Genomic DNA, 18054 nt, shown 5'->3' on the forward strand with positions numbered 1-18054 from the left:
TGACTATTCAAGTGCTAAACTTACGCCCTTGCTCCTTCATATTTCCATATCTTCACAATACAATCCCATGTGCTTGTGTATTTTGCTGCCTCCAAACCCTTCATGGGTGTAAAATGATAACAAGAATTAGTACTGTATTACACCTACAATACACTTCACAAAGTTTTACTGTTCTATTATAGATATGTGCAAGCATTAATTCATCCATACTCGTAACATTCGTATACAGTGGAACCCCATCAAAAGGAGACCGTGAAATACAGAAATCTTGTTAATCACTATGATCCTTGTGTGCATTCCCACCTGTAAAAGTGTACCCAGGACAATATGATAATCAGAATATTCGTTCATAATCCTAAATTCAACAGTCTCTGTAATGGATGGGGTTCCACTAAAAGGAAAGCCACAACAGTGAAAATGTTTGGTCCTGAAGTGTGCACTGTGCAGTTTTTTAATGTGAAGAGGTTCCACTCTACCTGCATTCTTGTTTTGACTACATCGATGGGTGTGTTGCCAAACACACTTGCAGCACCAGCCACTCCCCCACTACAGAATGTCCAGAATGATCCAATGTCTTTAGAGTTGTCTCCTCCTTGTAGGTACTTCTTTAGTGATGTATACACAAAGAAACGAATAGCTTGGTTACTGCCTTGTTTGAGGATGGTTGGGAACAGTCCTTTGTAGGTGCCACGAATACCTATGAAACATCAACAAGACTACAGTTCACTTAAGGCCTCAATAAATGTCATAAAAATTGATACAGGAACATAGTATACTGCAGAAGAAAAGGCTAAAAAATCATCTGCCTAGCTGTTGACAATAAGAAAACAATTTTCTGATGTGTTAAAAATTGATGTTGATACAATCATACAAAAGAGCTGCAATAAATGACACCATACAAAGTACATTTCTGTAGAATCTTTTAGATATATCTTTCAAAACACCAAAATTTCAAATAAAAACTGTCTCCTAATCAGATAATCACTTCAAAAGATCACAATTTAAATGTGAAAATTTCTAACACAACACATATTCACCTTCTTCACGAACAATTTCTCTAATGCCATGGACAAATCCTCGATATTTAGGATTAGGTTGTGTTTGATCGTGAATGAACTTCACTTTAATGGTTTCCATTGGGCATACCACTAGTATGGCTTCAGATACACCTGCCCCCAATCCAGCTAATAGCGTTCTCCCCTTTGTCAAATTGCCCTTTTCATCTGCCATACTGTTTTTGAGATACTCAAACATTGAAAATCTGGAAAGACAGATGACATTAAAGAGTATCTGCTAAAATGACCTTTATATTTTAAGTGCCCAATAATTAACACACTTAATATGGTCCATAATACAAACCATAGCTAATCTATTGATAAATGGATCCATTATGTACCACACCAATATATACAGTGGAACCTCTCTATTATGGATATTGTGGGACCCAGAATTTTTGGTTTTTGTTGTAATATAGAGTTTCAGAGGTAAAAAATGTATTAACCTGGACTTATTTTTTTGTCCATTTTATGGAGGCTTTTTCTATTGCATTAATTGTGGAGTTTTTAAAGAGAAGTTCCACTGTATGCACAATAGTGCACTGTCCTTCTCAAACCACCTACAAAAGTACACTTTACCTTATAGCTGCCTTTGGTATTGAGCCATAGAGTAAAGAGCTAAGTCCACGATAAAGTCCAAGAACGCCATGGTCTCTGACAGTCACTCTTACACAGTTTAAAGGACCAGTGTACTTAGGCTTTGCTGCCTTTTCATCCAATTGTAGTTGAGTCTTAACATACTCAGTAGGAAATGTCATCATGATCTCTAGTCCACCAGCTAAGCCTCCTGTAGAACAAATGCAAGGGGGCGTCATGTAGGTACGCAATGTATGTAGATCTGTGACCACAGTCATAGTCTTCACCTGGTGTGACTTAAGAGCCTTTTAAAATCTTTGACCTGTGACAATATTTCAGTACTTTTCGATTGTAAGTTGGAATTTTTACCCTTAACCATTGACTTGTTGCATGAATTTGGTGGCCTTGACCTAGCTGTGTCTTAGAAGTTGACTGTGGTCGCAGATCTAACTACAGTGAGTTCATTCCTTTGAAATGGTCACTATATGACTTCTGATAGTCCATAGAAGACCACTAAACTCAGATCTTCCATTATGAGGCCACTAAGTTATGTAAATGTATTGTAGTATCTATATGTGTGTATGTGGGGTACCTGCTAAAATTGCCTTTCCAGGGTGCTTCTTTCCGGTACGATTAGCCGCGGCTGCGAATCTTCTTTGCTTCATAACAATATTGTTATTCGACTGACTATTTTCTTCACTCATTGTGCTATCTACAGCAAACAGTGGCCACAGATACTGGATATTAAGTAGGCTCAGTACAGTAAGTTATCTATGTATTTCTACACCAAGTTTAAAAATGTGACGTATTTAACACAGATACGCGCAGGCAATCTACTTATTCTTTCAACCAACTCACATTTTTAAAAGCGAACAGCGCTGTCTGTGGTCCCCGTCTACTGCGACACACACCTACCAACTAAAGAGGTTATTTGACTTGTTACCTAGTGATTGTGGGTTATAATGACCTTATCACCACGTGATTGTGGTGAGCATTAGTTGGAATTAATACAAAGAGTGGCGCGAGTTGAAAACATGAGTAAAGACAAGGAAGGTTTGTTATTGATAGACATTTCTAGTGTGAGGTTGTTTTGTTAGCTCCTGCAAAGATATTGAAATACTTGACTGAACAAAACAGACCTTACAGCGCTGGTGAGTACCCCAAAATGTATCGTGAGTACTTCCATTGAATCCATTCCTCCCTATACAGTTGACATATTAAATAATTTACACAAGGAATTCGGAAAAACAGTGAGTCTGGCATTTTACACTACTACTGTACAAAGCTAAATTTGCTTATGATGCAGTGTATCACGCGGGTCTTGGAGCAGCTGGCTGCCGCAGGGAAGGTGAAGGAGAAAGTTTATGGCAAGCAGAAGGTATACGTGGTAGACCAGGTATGTTCTTTGTATATGGCACGGCATGTATGACTGAACTGAAAATGAGTTCTCACTGTCTTGAACTGCCAATGTCTTTTATACACATGTGCAGTCATTCATGTTGATAATTGGCCTCTATACTAACTGTGTTACATACAGTCAAATGCAAGTTGCATAATTGGAGGTTATCCGTTTATGTCATTTTAACGGTTACTACACCATATTTTTGAGACAAATCAGTGGGACTCATGCAAAAAAAAATTTTTTTTGCAATTGTGCACAATTGAAGAAAGTCTGGGGGAAATCATACATTGAGTGAATTACTTATATTAATAGCCAATTGAAGAGTGGGAACAAAGGGGACTGGTTTAATTCAGTGGTACAAGCCTACGAGCAGCTGGTAATGAGCGTATTTCTTCCAGCTGTGAAGTGACATTACTGAGTAACGAATAAGATAACAAATGCACCACAGCTTTCTTATTTTCGCCAGTATTCTTTGGCTTGTAACTCACCCTTGCTTCACTCATTTACAAAGATAACCTGTAATTATACAGAAAATATTTTGTGTGACGTCAAACAGGTCTCTATACCAGTGCAAGTCACTGGTAGATCCTCATAAGAGTCACCCCATTCTTATAGCTGGATTCTGTAAAGCATATCTGTATGTAAAGTGCTTAAGTTAAACCATTTTGTAGGGTTTGTTGTGTAAATTAGTAGCTAAAGAAATGCTGTATGCTTCTAATACAGTTGTAGAGAGCTGCTCATCTTGCCGCTTTACACTACTATCACAAACTTTATATTGTCAACCAGTCTCTGGTAGTACCACAATGGACTAGTACCAACAGCATACATGTTACAGTGATACTGTGTTTGTTACAGTCTCAACTTGCTGATGTGGATGACAAGGAACTAACTTCAATGGACAAGAAGATTACTGAACTGCAAGAGAAAGCCACTGCTGCTAAAAGCAAAGTGAAGTCAATGGAAGCCAGTAAGTCTTCAGACTTCAGCATAACAAAGATTGTTTGCGTAGGCTAAACCTCTGCAATTTAACAGTTTCCCATTATGTGATACTGTGACAATTGTAGATACTTTGGTACAAGTTTTATTGGTTGATGATTGTTGTCTTTCCACTACCTCATAGGTGTTGATTGGTGGTAATGCATTATGGTTTCAGTGCTTCAATTTCTTTGGATTAATTGCAAAGGGACTTGTACTGTTCTTTGTTTTTAATGCTGTATAACAGCTGGAACCATAGGCAGCAGATATGGGCACAAAAGTAATCATATCTATGGCTGAAAACAAAGTGGAATGGCCACTTTGCATTTCAGTAATTGATAGTTAGGTGTGTTCACTCACTCAATTAGCCATTCTTTCTTTTAATGTGATTCAATGAATTATGTTAGTACAAAAAAAATTAAACAAGAAAAATTAGATATTTAGTAGGATCATAGAATGAAACAAGGGAGTAGGGCTACTGCTGTTTTCATGAGGTATTGGAATCGGCCAATGTAAATGAATGTATTGCTACTGGTTATCATGTGTGCCAAATGGAAATATCATCTGTTTGCACTAGCATGAATGCTTGAAAGCAACAAGCACAATGCTAGTAATAGCAGACAAAGTCATTCTATGCCGAAATAAAATGCTGATCCAAGAAAAAGATCAATGTATTCTAATAGAACAGTCAGTAACTCTAATAGAGCAATCAGGTTAGCAGTTTGTATGACTGTTTTATTAGAGTATTTATAGTTTATCTGTGATAGCCATTGTCTTGACTCTTCTTCTCAAGCCATAGTAGAACATAGAAGACCACTTGACTAGCTGCTGAACTGGTTTGTACTTCTAGTGAATCTTGTACGGTTAGTGACTTCATCATGTGCTCATTGCAATAAATTGTCCTTTTAATATTGTGTTAAAACTTGTACTGAAGTACCATGAAGTACGCAAATAAAAATTGATATATGGATGAGTCAACTTATGGTGCACATTACAAATAAACGTGTGCAGTGATGAAGTAGCTAAGTGCAAATACTTCCATGGTTAGTAGTTGGTACTTGAAGTATTGGAATCAGTACAGCTCTACAAGGGAGGCCATCTTTAGTTATACTGTTTGACCTTTAGTCCCTACTTCAATCATAGCTACATACACTATAGGATGCTATTGACGGAATTAAATATCTGTTTAGCTGTAGGTATAGATGACGTTTGTGTAACGTTTCCTTGTGTTGTACATTTAAGGGTGAATATAACAAATATAGTTTGTTGGCTTGGCTCAAATTTCATATTTATTATTTACTATTTGTAGAGCTCAGCAGTTTGAAAAGCAGTCTTACCAGTGAGGAAGCTGCTAAGCAGTTAGCTGAAGCAGAGCAAGATGTGTGTATAGTGTGGTGTACATGTGTAGTGTGTGCATGCATAAAGTAATGTGTGTGAGTGTGTGTTTGTATGTGTACACAACGTACGAACCTGGTGGGGACCTGGTGCTATTGGGAAACTGTTCATGCCTTACACAATTGGTGAGGTTCAGGTGAGCTCACACCTTCATCCATGAGACAAATTACAGTGTTCTGTTGGTCACTAGTCCTAAGGATTTGCCTGCACTGGCTCATAGGCATATTAGTAGTGCACAAGTGCCCCAGTGTTTTAGGTAGGTGTGACTGTTTATATTGTGGCTGAGGGCTTTACTTTTATACATAGTGTAGTGTGTGTTTCATAGTGTGTGGTACTGTGTGCATGTTTACATTGTAGGTATACAGTCAAACCTCTCTTTAAAAACTGAAGAAAAAGAAGAAAATAACTCCACAATTTGAACAATTTTTTTAGGCTTGCATGCTGAAAGGAAAACCTTTATATACACACCAAAAATCATTGTATCCATGTTGGTACAATTATGTATGAATTCCACTGCACATAGTTGGGGTCGAAAATGTAACTAGTTACATATTACTCATTACTTTTATGCGATTTAGCGCGCTACAGTTACATATTACTTACTGAAAAAAGTAACGAGTTACATATTACTCGCTACTCTGAGGGCTGTAACTAATAATAATATTACATATTACATTTGTTCGTTACAAACTATAATATAAGTCCAACCTCAAGTTACCAGCCTACAACTACAAGTGACATGAGCAAGACACGTGTTTCTCTGCTGTAGTTCAGCCACAAATACATACTTTGTTGTTGTATCTTGGCCTCAAGGGCACTCCCCATACACTATCATTCTTTGTCCATGCCTATAGTGCCATCTCCAGTCTTGTCTGGACCCAAAATGCAATCAATCATGTGCCTGGATACAATGTGCCTTAAAAGGAAGTAACATGTTACATTCGTTACAATTTCCGGATGTAATATCCGTTACATATTACTCGCTACTTTGTCATGTAACGCATTATATTACTCGTTACTGTAAAAGTAATATTATTATGTAACGTGTTACCCCCAACTCTGCCACTGCATATATATTGTAGTTGTTAATGCACAACCATTGTACATGATTCATTATACTTCTACATTGTTAGTGCACTCAGTTTGAAAACCGACTAACAAAGATAAAGTCTGGCAAGGATCATGTGTCACCAGAAGAGACAGAAAAGATATATGGCAGCAACAAGGAAGCTGTCCGTCAGTGGAGGAAAAGAAAGCGAATGGTATGACTTTGTGTAGTAACTATTTACGTATGTACGTATTAACTGTACAATGCTGCATCAAAGAAAAACAATTTGGTACGAAATCATTTGCCTTAGTAAAAGATATCTATGTATAGAATGTCTTAAGTTACTAATACGTATATTCAATTCACATCATGGCAAGTTTTCTTGCTGTGTATAGAAGGTTCTGGATTTTTTTGTGTACTTACTATATACACTAGACACATGCCTGAAGTGGGCAATCACTTTGGGACAAAGTGAACCTTACCAAATTTGGGGGGCCTTATAATTGATATGGCTAGGTAATACATTTGTGCACACTAACATTAAGCCAACCTAGGGGGTCTGGGGGCATCCCCCCTCCCTATCAGGAAAGTAGACCCTCTGGGATTGAATATGAGAGTGATTTCAGTAGTTCATCACAGTACAATCACTAATGTTTATTTGACTGTTGTATTAGGGTAATTGATCTATTATATTGGGGTATCTAGAACTTATAGTAAGCTTTCTGCCAAAGACAGCTCCGTACCATTCAATGTATGATAGTACTATATAGGTACTATATCATAGACTCTGGTTATTAGGCATATGCGATAATTTTTGGAGGAATTATTTGTGAAATTTACTATGCTTGATAAGTGTATGCGCTACGGTAAGGAATTTCTGCTAGGATGGCATTAGTTGTACCCACTACAGTTTTTAAGCGATTTGAATACCAGTTAATAGTTTGCTTCAGTCGTGGAAACAGAAATCCTTAAAAGTCAGGTAGCTATACAGCTATTGTTATTACAGACAGCAGTATCTGCTAGACACTGACAGGCGTGGCGAGGTATCAAGTGCGCTGTGACATGTCTGACTCGTTCTGACTGACTGCTGTATTAGGGTGACTGTTCTATTAGAGTGTTTAAATCTTATGTTGCTGTGAGTTCTTGCGATAATTGCATCTAATTTGTGGTGCATGTTTATTGGCTTCATTATATTATGTTAAAATTGTGAGCTAATCTGTATGATAGATCATGATAATAATTTTATAAGTTCTCAACCACACATGTACAAATTTGAGAATTACAACAACAAAAACAAATATATTGTAAACATAAATCCACTGTAGCAACAATGGTATGGATACAGTGATGATGAATGGTATGCTTTGAAGTCACTATGAAGGTGCACTAATAAATGATACAAAGCCACTAGCTAGGTGTTATAACTAATGAAACCATGGTAATGCATTTCACAACTTTTCCTATAGGAAATTCTGCATTTTTATGGTGATAGTTGGTAAACACTCCTTTGCCCCTTGTGGCACTCATGGGCTCCTGGTCACATGTATCTAATTTGTTATTTTAGGTACTAGGGAAGTGTGTCTGGATTACATACGAAAGTGTCTTTGTTAGCAGGTTCTTCTATGTGCATGGAAGACTTCTGCTTGCCATATGTAGAAATTGGGTAAATATATCAAATCAAAATCAACACCCTTGCCACCATCCCCAGCATGCATGCACCAGTTATCAAGTGCTGGACAACTGGCCATAACTGGTTCTGAGACGCTGTGAGCACTGATGGTAAAAATGATTATTTCCCATAAGAGATTATAGGACTAGGGGGAATAAAATATTTCAAGGCAGAGAAAATAGTTTAGTAAATTTGGACTGGGGGAAACAAATATTTCAAGGTCTAAATATTACATGACATACCTCCTTAATGCTTTATGGCACATGACTGCACCGGACCATGTAGCCTTGTGAGTGTCTTATTTGAGACCCATCAGTTTAAAGTGTTTCATTATGTTGTGATACTCTACACCTGCAACTAGGACTGAGTGATTGTGAAATTTTGCTACTTTCACAATTGTAGAATGCAACATATCACGATTATGATAAGTATCACAATGTTATAACTTACATGCATCAATAGCATCACGTATGCATAAACTTTTTATTTTTGCATTACACGACCATGTTCAACATGATAAAAGTCATGGGCAGTTACAATCTAATAGTGTCTCCCTGTTTAAATAACAAGGAAAAAAATAGTAATGAATAAAAGTATCATTAGAAATGCAATGGTTTCTTGCAGGTAAGCTGTTTAACTACGTATGTTGTAAGATTTATTCACACATAATACATATCAACACCATGATGTTCAGACAATTAATCCCATAATCGATATAATCTCCCAGCCCTACCTGCAACTAAACAGGACCAGGCATCTGTATGATATGGGATATAATTTGAGACAATATTTACATGCAGACTGTAGCTACAGTGTATAGGTTTGTATATGTGTACTTTTTTCCTTACAGGCTATGGATGTCATCAATGCAATACTTGAGGGCTACCCAAAGTCCAAGAAAGAATTATATGTGAGTATCTGTCCTAGTGTTATGATGATGTGCTATTGGTTGTTACTACAGGAAGAAGTTGGCATAGAAACGGATGAAGATTATAATGTCACAATCCCACAATCATAACTGCACTTAATATTATTGTAGTAATTGTGTAATAATGTGATGTAAAGAGAATAATACATGAGTGATATGGCTCTCCAAACTGGCAAGGAAGAATAGTTGTTTGCTTGGAGGTTAAGTGTATAGAACAAAATATGCTTACCATCATACCACTACTAATGTGTTGACTAAATGTATTCAAGATTTTCAAAACCTTGAATGATATGAACATGCAGTGCATTGCACTCTTAGATATTGTATAGACAATATCAAGCCACACAATCACCTTAGTTGTGGCACTTATTACAATTATTGAGGAATCTCCTAATACAGGAAGCCTACTTCAATCCTCATGACCTAAAAACCATAGCAGTATAAGCTCACATTTGGTTTGAAATCTTTCCCCAATGGGAATGGAAGTGTTAAAATCCACACAATAAAAATATTGTACTAAGAGTTAATGATATGAGAGTCTTGATTGTTGTACTACATGTTGCTACTATATAGAAAGAATGGTGTATTGATTCCTATAGCTAAGTGACTTAGGAAATGTAATTTTCAGAAGGGAATTTCCTAAAACCCTTAGAAATTCTCTCCCTACTCCTTATCAGATGAGAAAATAGTTTCCTTTGTCTAATTGATACATGGCATTGCATTACAGATTCATTAATCAAATTGTAGCCCAACAATTTCTATGACTATCAACCAGGTGCAGGGACAAACGTTCGAGAAAGTTGGCATTTATGTGGAAAGACCACGTTTTTCACATGGACAGCTATATGTGGCATTTTCTAGAGCCCATCATCAGACATTTTTTGTGCAAATTGTAGAATCTACACAGTAAGGACAGCACCGAGGTACAACTTACACAAAAAACATTGTATATAATCAGATTATTTGTTGATTGATGTTACTAAAGTTCATCTACTGTGGATGTAGCTATGTGTGCATTTCATATGCAGTGTAAGTTTAAATGTATTGCATTAGTTTGATTGAATGGTTAATGATTGAGTGTATATGAATGAAGCACATTTGTGTATGTCCCACATACTATATATATATATATATATATACAGAGAGCATTAGTAACGTGCATTTTGTGCGGGTATATACACCTAGTGGGTCAGTATTAACTTGTGTTAACACAGCAGATACTGTACTCCTTGCTTCTGGTATCTTTGATAATACTTTCCAGCTGCGGAGATTACAGGTACAAGCTTAAGTTTCAGGCACTTCCACCCATGTACTACTATTAAATTACCATTTAGAGTAACAATAGCTGATCGACACTGAAGAGTATTTTGTATACACTTCCAATTAATTTGATACTGTGATAAAGAATCCAGTGGTGTAGTAAAGTTACAAATTACCATCTATCAACTACACCTAACAAGTACAGTGAACCATGTACTATAGCTGGCTGTGGACGGCAGTGTGGTTGTGGTAAGTCACCACACTGGTTCTGGGTGATATTTTAGTAGCTCCATATACTTCCTATTACCATCGAAACATGATTAAATATATTACAGCCACCAGTAATAATAATTATTCTTGTAGCCAACAGCTGTAACATTCATTCGGGATGTTTTCATGTTTATATTTTTTCTATTGGTTAATCGCCAATTTTAAAGTAAACAGTTTATCAATGCACTGATAATGAAACCATGGATTAGGTAACTCATTTACCCAAACTTTGAATTCACCTCCTAGCTTATCTTGAGCCACTGCTAAAGTGAGGTGTTTTAATAGGTGACCTCCATAAATTACCAACTGGGTCAAATGTACAAATTCTTCGTTCAGCACTGTCATATACACTGAACTGTTCAAATACACAGGTGCAAATGACTGCAACTTTGCTGGTATAAGAGCACCTTCATCCCACATTTGACTCATTTGTTTCATTAGGTGAAATAATTGTTTCCCCATCTGGCAGCTAGCTAGTAAAGAATTAAACCAACTGGTACAACAAACTATGATAAATTTAAACATACAGTGTACTATTGTATTGTACTACAGTACTATTGTATTGTACTACAGTACTATTGTATTGTACTACAGTACAATGTAGTAGTGTATATACAGTAGGGGTCATGAAGGTCCAGCCAAAAATATCACCCAAAACCACAACAGCTTGGCCAATATTATGGTCATTTTGCCTACATAGCTTTAACTTGATCAACTACATGAATCCTCGACGTACATTATAATGTTATGATACAAAATGGATGACATAACTAGTGAGTTTATGCTCACAATTAATTAACATGCTTGCCAAACAATACAAATAATATACATTTCTTAACCTAACATTGTAACTTGTTAACTATCCAGTGAACCAAACCAAACAGTATTGGTTGCTTTACCCTCTTGTTTGGTCTTATAATTTTTCTTTCCTCCTATTACAACAATCACATTATTATTGATGGTAGCTACACACAGTGAGCTTCTTGCTTCTGGAATCTGTGATATAACCTTCCAGCTGTGAGTGGTGTTGTCAAAACTGTACATATTAGATGTACGATAATGCCTGTCACATCCTCCAATTACTAATAAACCTGTTCCAGACATGCTAGCAACACCTGATCGATGCCAAGTAGTATCATGCATGGGTTTCCAATTCAACTGACACTCTGATAAGGTATCTAGTGAGGCAGTAAATACAGCTGGAGAATTCCCATCTTGGTTAACACCTCCCAAGCTGTCCATTTACAATAGCTGATTGTAGTCGGTAGTGTGGCTGTGGTAGGTCACCACAAGTAAACCACTGGTTTGTGGTGGTATTTAATACTTCTGTACTGCTCAAAATTTTGTTACACAAACTATGGCCACCAGTGACTATCAACATATCACCATGGCTAACAGCTGTAGCTAATGCCCTTGATATACTCATCTGACTATATTCTTGCCACTTGCTAAGTTCTGCATCAAAAACGAACAACTGATTTGTGGCCTTGGGGTTGAATGAATACCATGGAACTTTACATGCACCTCCAACAATAACCAGTTTTTCCTGAATTGTCGTCAAGGAGAAAAGACAATGCTGAGTTTTAATAGAAGGCTGCCACAGATTTTTAGCAGGATTGAATGAATATATTATAAAAGCAGTACTTCTTCTACCTCCATAACCTGCCACATATATCACACCATTCAAATACACAGATGTGCGTGAACACAACTTCACTGGTGCTGGAGGTCCTTCCTTCCAAGTTATCTTTATTGCTTCATCAGTATGATCGGGCAGGGTGATAACTTTCTTGTCACTTGACTGCTAAAAAATAATTACATGATGACAAGCTAGTTAATTACAAACAAGAATGTGCACAAAAAAAGCAGTGTAAGCCTGCATGCATAGCTATCGTGTTTATGTACTTGGTACTATAACCTGCATGATGTTATAGGAAATTAGTCAGCTTCAATGTAAACAAATAGGTTTGTTACCCAGTTTTGTTGGGATGGGGAGTGGGATGTGCTGCAGGAGTTTTGGTAGCAGTATGGGTACAAGTTTGTAACATGAAGTTAAAAAAAACGGAAGGTTCCCTACCTTACCCACCAGGAGAAAAAGGTTAAGGTACTCTATATTTAGATGCTTATACCAACCGTAATATTCTGCAATTATCAGTACAGAAATGGTGGCAAGATGAGCTTGTTGCTAATTTTTAGACAGGTGACCACTTAATACAGACCACAATGCATACATTCATATAGGAAACTATTAGGGACCTTGTGACCATGGCTGTTATACAAAGGTGACTGCTTAATTTAAGTGACCGTATTAACACAGGTTTCAATGTTTGTCCTTCACACTGCAAGATTACGTGGTCTAGTGATTCGGAAACCAGGAATTGTCATAGTGATACAGCTGAAGTTGCTTCAAAAAAATCTATTATACTTAAGCGCTGACTAGTTTATTAGAGTATACCATTAACATTGTTAGAGTAAAGTGACTACTCTATTAGAGTACCTAAAAATCAGCCAAAAATTCAATATTTTACATTTTTGATGTATGTAAGCTCACATGGCACATATTATGGAAAGTATAATAATGTTTGATGCTTTTATATAAGCATTGACACAAACCTAGTGTGATGTATGTCTGGCCATACATACTTATAAAAATGTTCTTGAAATGAGTAAATTTGGATAACAGAAATGGTATTTGAATATTCTCTGAATATTTGAATAATAGAATATTCATTTGAGCCCTAATTTTTATTTAACGTACTTGTAGCTGAACGTGTGTTTTTTCTTCAATCCGAACTTTAGGAGGCAGATCAGACAATAGAACATCTAATTCCTTGTCTTCCTTGCAATGTAACTCCTTTAACTGCTTCATAATCTTAGAGACATCTGCTACTTAGGGCGCTTTGTTGAGTCATCATTTAAACATGACAAAACTAATGGCCTTAATTCTGCATTAAGTGCAGAGACTGTAAACATATCTAAATACTCTTGACGTCTCTCAATCGCAGAGACAAGTTCTCTTCTTCCAGTAGCTAGATTAAACCGCTCCCTTGCCTTAGGTTCAGGCCACTGTTGGGTGATAACATACAGAGTCACAGCACCATAGGAGAATATGTCTAATGAAGTATCATATACTGGGTTGTCATCCAATGCCTCAGGAGGCATAAAATGTGGTGTTCCAGGTGCTTTAGTCAACTTACGACCACTGTCGGTGTCTTTTATTACCTTCGCAACTCCAAGATCAGTAATTTTTGCCTCCAAATGACTACCAACTAAAATATTATTAGGAGTCAAGTCACGGTGGACAATTGGAGGGTGTCGGATATGAAGGTACCATAATCCCAAAGTTGTGTCATGTAGAATTGACAGCTTTAAGCGTAAAGAAATTTTGTTTTCTCCATATCTCTCCACCAGTGACCGCAAACTACATGACATCTTCTCCATCACCATTATAGGTAGTCCGGACTGGTCCCCAGGGCCGCCCAGAGAAATTAAGGGGCCCAGGGCAAAGAGTTAAAGTGGGGCCCTTGACCCAAGTTGTAAGGTGAAGACCAAAAAAAAAAAAAAAGGTCACAACCTGCTGGCAATGACAATAACTACCCATCACCTACCATATCTCCTTATCTATAAGCTTGCTACACTGCTCCTCTGAAGAATACTGTGACTGCTCTATTAGAGTATATCGATCTTTTAAACAGGTATTCAGGGGGCCCTTCATGGGGCCTCCTGGGGTCCCTTTCAGGCTGGGGCCCGGGGAAAAATGCCCCAGTTCTCCCCCCCCCCCCCCCCCCCCCCTGTGGGCGGCCCTGCTGGTCCCCAGCAGGATAGTGGGCACCAATAAACTGTACGATGTTTGGGTGGCGAAGTGTGCTCCATACTTGACACTCGTGAAGAAAATTCGCCTTGAAGTTCTCTCTAGTTTCTCTCTCCGTGCTACACGAAAGAAAATTGGATGGATCTCCTTGGCGGCACAGGCGAGCCCAGCATACTCAACTTCGAAAACTCTCCCATACGCTCCTGCGCCTAGTTCAACATCCCCAGCCTGTATGTCTTGTAGGAGAAGATGATCCAAGTTGGGTCTTGCCATCGCTGATCGCTGAGTCACGCCTAGGACTATACTGAGTTAATTCGAATTCACCTGCCTCGATTTGAGCCCTCGTTTTGGGATCTCCCTCGTTTTTTACATGAGCCAGCTCTCCAAACACCTCGCCAAACACGGAAACACCAACACAGTGAAACCCTTTAAAGGGACAATGCGCTGTTTACATGCTGTATTATGTTTTGATGTATGGAAGCCACTCAACGCTTGTCCAAGACCAGCTGATTGCATTGTGTATCTTGTCAAATTCATGTTGCAGGTGGTCGCAGGTGGTAAGGCCACACCAAGTCAAACCTTAGTTTCTGGTCACCCGCCCGCATGGTAAACCTGGAACCCTAGTTTATGAGGACTATTATTAATATTACAGGTGCTTAAGTGCATGTGACCCAGTAAGACACTTATTTTTTACTGCAAAAGATCGAGATACTCTAATAGAGCAGTCAGGGATTCCAATAGAGCAGTCACACTACTCTTAACTCTAATATTAGGTATATAGGATGCGACACTAATAAAATGTTTCTAACTATAGCTAGTTTTGTCCTTGATTATATAGCTGTTCAGATTATAACTGTTACTAATACTTTTATAACCAAAGAAATTTCAGTAGCATTAACTACTAGCCCATCATGTGCAGATGGACCATAGCTTTAACTTTATAATTCAAATGTAGTCCTCTAATGATTAGTCTAGTAACTTCAAATTCCTTATCACTGAACACTGCAGGGGTATGGAAAGCCGGCAACATTCGGTGAGCTTAAACTTAAACTTTTCCATAACTAAAATTAGATTGGCAAGTAGAAACCCTTATAGTTTAAACATTCCCAGATGATCACTAAAAAACACTAGTCTGGAGCACTCAATAACTCAAAACTTTGACAGTTACTTTTCTCAAGGTAACTGAATAGAAGGCTGGAAACACATAGCTAGTGGGATAAGACTTCACATTTGAATGAAGAATTTCTGATGTGAAAATAGAAGTTAAATTTCATTTTGGATCATGATCATTTGAACAACTTAGCTATAAGCCATAGTAATACTTTCCTGACATAGCTAATGAGACATTTATTTCACTTGGAAAGCATAAGTAGCTACATGAGCAAAACATTTCCTATAGTATATTCTAAATAAATAAATAAATATACTTAAATGCTATACATCAGTGTATAGCTAGCGATGATCCATCGTGTATAGCTAGCCATGATCCATCAACAACTTCCCTAGTGCATTTTTTGCTGAAGCACAACTACTTATGTTGTTGGTTAAGTTTGACTAAAAACAAAATCAACATGAATTTGCTAAATTGAGCAAATAATAATACCATACAGTATATTGTCACAGTAGAGTCTATAGTCTTGAAGTCCTGATCATCCGCCCGCCCACATCCATTTGTAGGCTTGGGAGTGACCAGAAACTAAGGTATGACTTGGAGTGGCCTAAAGTACAACCATCACATGATTTTTTTGGGCCCCGAAATAGTCAGATGTTGTAAACAGCACGTTGTTCCTTTAACAGTGCTTACAAAATTTCAGTACTTTAGCACACTTTAAAAATTAATGATCAGCGATAATACATCTTCCAGTGGGCATTAAATGTTTGGCATAAGCAATTCGTAACTAACATGGCAGCTGGAAGAACGGCTATGCTGAATATAGGAGTTTAAAACCAAATTCAATTCAATTCAAATTCTATAGGCAATGAAGAACTATAGTGCAGCTCTAATATTATAATGTGTGATAGTTGAAATGGAGTACAGGAGAATGGGAGCAACTTTTAACTCAATGCATGCCGCACTAGCATAGATTATCTTAGCCAACATATTAGTCATAAACTTTGAACTATCCCATCAGTTTGACTACTGTCTACCTGATACAACTCATTTAACTGTTCCTGTAAATCATCTGGACTCGATCAACCTCACAGAGCAACAGTGATGGGAGTAACGCGTTACATATGTAACGCGTTACGTAATATTATTTACTTTTGTAGTACCTAAGTAATATAACGAAATACGCTATAAAAACAGGTAATATAACTCAAGTTAGTTTACTTACAAACGTAACGCGTTACCTAAGTAATATAGTTACTGTAATGAGTCTAATATTACGTAATATTATTACTACAAGTAACGAAGTTACTAATCTCGTTAGTAATCCACTGAGTAACGCCTAGCCACAACGAAGTATTGAAGCCTACTGAATGAAGCTTATTCACCAGCTTCTTACTTATAACCAAGATTTGCACATTGCCCAACAACGAAATCATGTCACGTGATGATGTCACATGTACAGCTTAAGGCTGTGGACACAAAGTAATATAATATGTAATATTATTACAGTTACTTTATTTTATGGGTAATATGTAACTGTAACTAAATAGTTCAGTTGCAAGTAATATGTAATATGTAACTAGTTACTTTTAAAAAGTAACTTGCCCAACACTGCAGAGCAAGAAGTGATAGATGCTCTCAACAACCTCAACCCGAACAAGGCTAGAGGAATTGACAACACCGCACCTGTCATCTTAAAGAACTGTGCTTTTGCCCTTGCTTTACCCATCTATCACCTTTTCACAACCAGCTTACGTAGTGGAAATTTACCCTCTGAATGGAAAACACACAAAATAATTCCTGTGTTCAAATCTGGAGACAAAACTTCTGTTGCCAACTATCGACCAATTTCACTCCTTTGTGTCATCTCTAAAGTGCTAGAAAGATTAGTTTATGACAAAGTGATAAATACAATAGCTCCCTCCATCACTCCACATCAATTTGGTTTTCAAAGTAACGCTTCAACTCAACAACAACTTCTCATCTATTTTCATCAGCTAATCACTTCGAGGGAAGAAATAGACACCATCTACATTGACTTCAGGAAAGCCTTTGATAATGTGCCACACAATGAACTATTGGTTAAATTATGGAACATAGGAATCACAGGCACTCTATGGAATTGGTTTAACAGCTATTTAAGTAACAGATCCCAGTGTGTCTCTGTTGAAAACCACCTGTCAGATTGCCTACCTGTAATCTCTGGTGTTCCCCAGAGAAGCATTCTGGGTCCTTTGCTTTTCCTGATCTTTATAAATGATCTGCCATCTACCATCATATCTCAACTACTTGAATTTGCAGATGATACAAAGTGTTTTCGGCAAATCATTTCCATACTGGACATACAGCAGCTTCAAGAAGACCTCAACTCTTTATTTAATTGGACTATTAACAATCATCTGTCATTTAACTTCTCTAAATTCGTATTCATGAGCTTCCATCGTAAATTCAACTCTCAGTACATCATAAATGACCATATAATCAATGAATCACCCAGTTGCAAAGACCTAGGGATTATTTTCACTGACTCATTGTCATGGAGAAAGCATTATGA

General features: G+C 37.4%; 3 protein-coding genes and 1 long non-coding RNA gene across 4 annotated transcripts in view; 2 read left to right on the top strand and 2 right to left on the bottom strand.

The window, feature by feature from the left end:
• Positions 1-2620, bottom strand: part of LOC136248819 (tricarboxylate transport protein, mitochondrial-like) — a 2886-nt gene extending 266 nt beyond the window's left edge. The window contains exons 1-6 of the mRNA XM_066040630.1: positions 2490-2620; positions 2224-2343; positions 1635-1842; positions 1038-1261; positions 477-697; positions 25-98 (exon numbers count right to left, since the gene is read on the bottom strand). Of these exons, the coding sequence (XP_065896702.1) occupies positions 25-98; positions 477-697; positions 1038-1261; positions 1635-1842; positions 2224-2335 (839 nt within the window). The 5' untranslated portion in view covers positions 2336-2343; positions 2490-2620. The remainder of the gene's footprint in view (positions 1-24; positions 99-476; positions 698-1037; positions 1262-1634; positions 1843-2223; positions 2344-2489) is intronic.
• Positions 2564-9217, top strand: LOC136248820 (homologous-pairing protein 2 homolog). The gene is made up of 9 exons (XM_066040631.1): positions 2564-2684; positions 2729-2782; positions 2841-2881; positions 2938-3027; positions 3889-4000; positions 5318-5388; positions 6537-6665; positions 8971-9030; positions 9082-9217. The coding sequence occupies exons 1-9, from the start codon at positions 2666-2668 to the stop codon at positions 9136-9138; spliced, it is 633 nt and encodes a 210-aa protein (XP_065896703.1). The 5' UTR covers positions 2564-2665; the 3' UTR covers positions 9139-9217.
• On the top strand, positions 4008-5311 carry LOC136248821 (uncharacterized). Its single transcript, XR_010697832.1, has 3 exons — positions 4008-4721; positions 4776-4871; positions 4943-5311. It is a non-coding gene; the product is annotated as an uncharacterized lncRNA (long non-coding RNA).
• Positions 9218-11815: 2598 nt separating the features above from the next.
• LOC136251650 (uncharacterized) lies at positions 11816-14776 on the bottom strand. The gene is made up of 3 exons (XM_066044104.1): positions 14381-14776; positions 13337-14040; positions 11816-12382 (listed from the first exon to the last, which is right to left on the bottom strand). The coding sequence occupies exons 1-2, from the start codon at positions 14660-14662 to the stop codon at positions 13465-13467; spliced, it is 858 nt and encodes a 285-aa protein (XP_065900176.1). The 5' UTR covers positions 14663-14776; the 3' UTR covers positions 11816-12382; positions 13337-13464.
• Between the last annotated feature and the right edge of the window lie 3278 nt (positions 14777-18054).

The sequence above is a fragment of the Dysidea avara genome, chromosome 3 (assembly GCF_963678975.1).
Source record: "Dysidea avara chromosome 3, odDysAvar1.4, whole genome shotgun sequence".
Lineage (NCBI taxonomy): Eukaryota > Metazoa > Porifera > Demospongiae > Dictyoceratida > Dysideidae > Dysidea > Dysidea avara.

Coding starts and splice junctions, on each gene's coding strand:
- LOC136248820 (XM_066040631.1), top strand. Junction 2,882..2,937: donor ACAAGGAATTCGGAAAAACA/GTGAGTCTGGCA, acceptor CTTATGATGCAG/TGTATCACGCGGGTCTTGGA. Junction 9,031..9,081: donor AGTCCAAGAAAGAATTATAT/GTGAGTATCTGT, acceptor TTGTTACTACAG/GAAGAAGTTGGCATAGAAAC.
- LOC136251650 (XM_066044104.1), bottom strand. CDS start 14,662: ATGGCAAGACCCAACTTGGATCATCTTCTCCTACAAGACATACAGGCT. Junction 14,041..14,380: donor TCCTGCTGGGGACCAGCAGG/GCCGCCCACAGG, acceptor CCTGGGGACCAG/TCCGGACTACCTATAATGGT.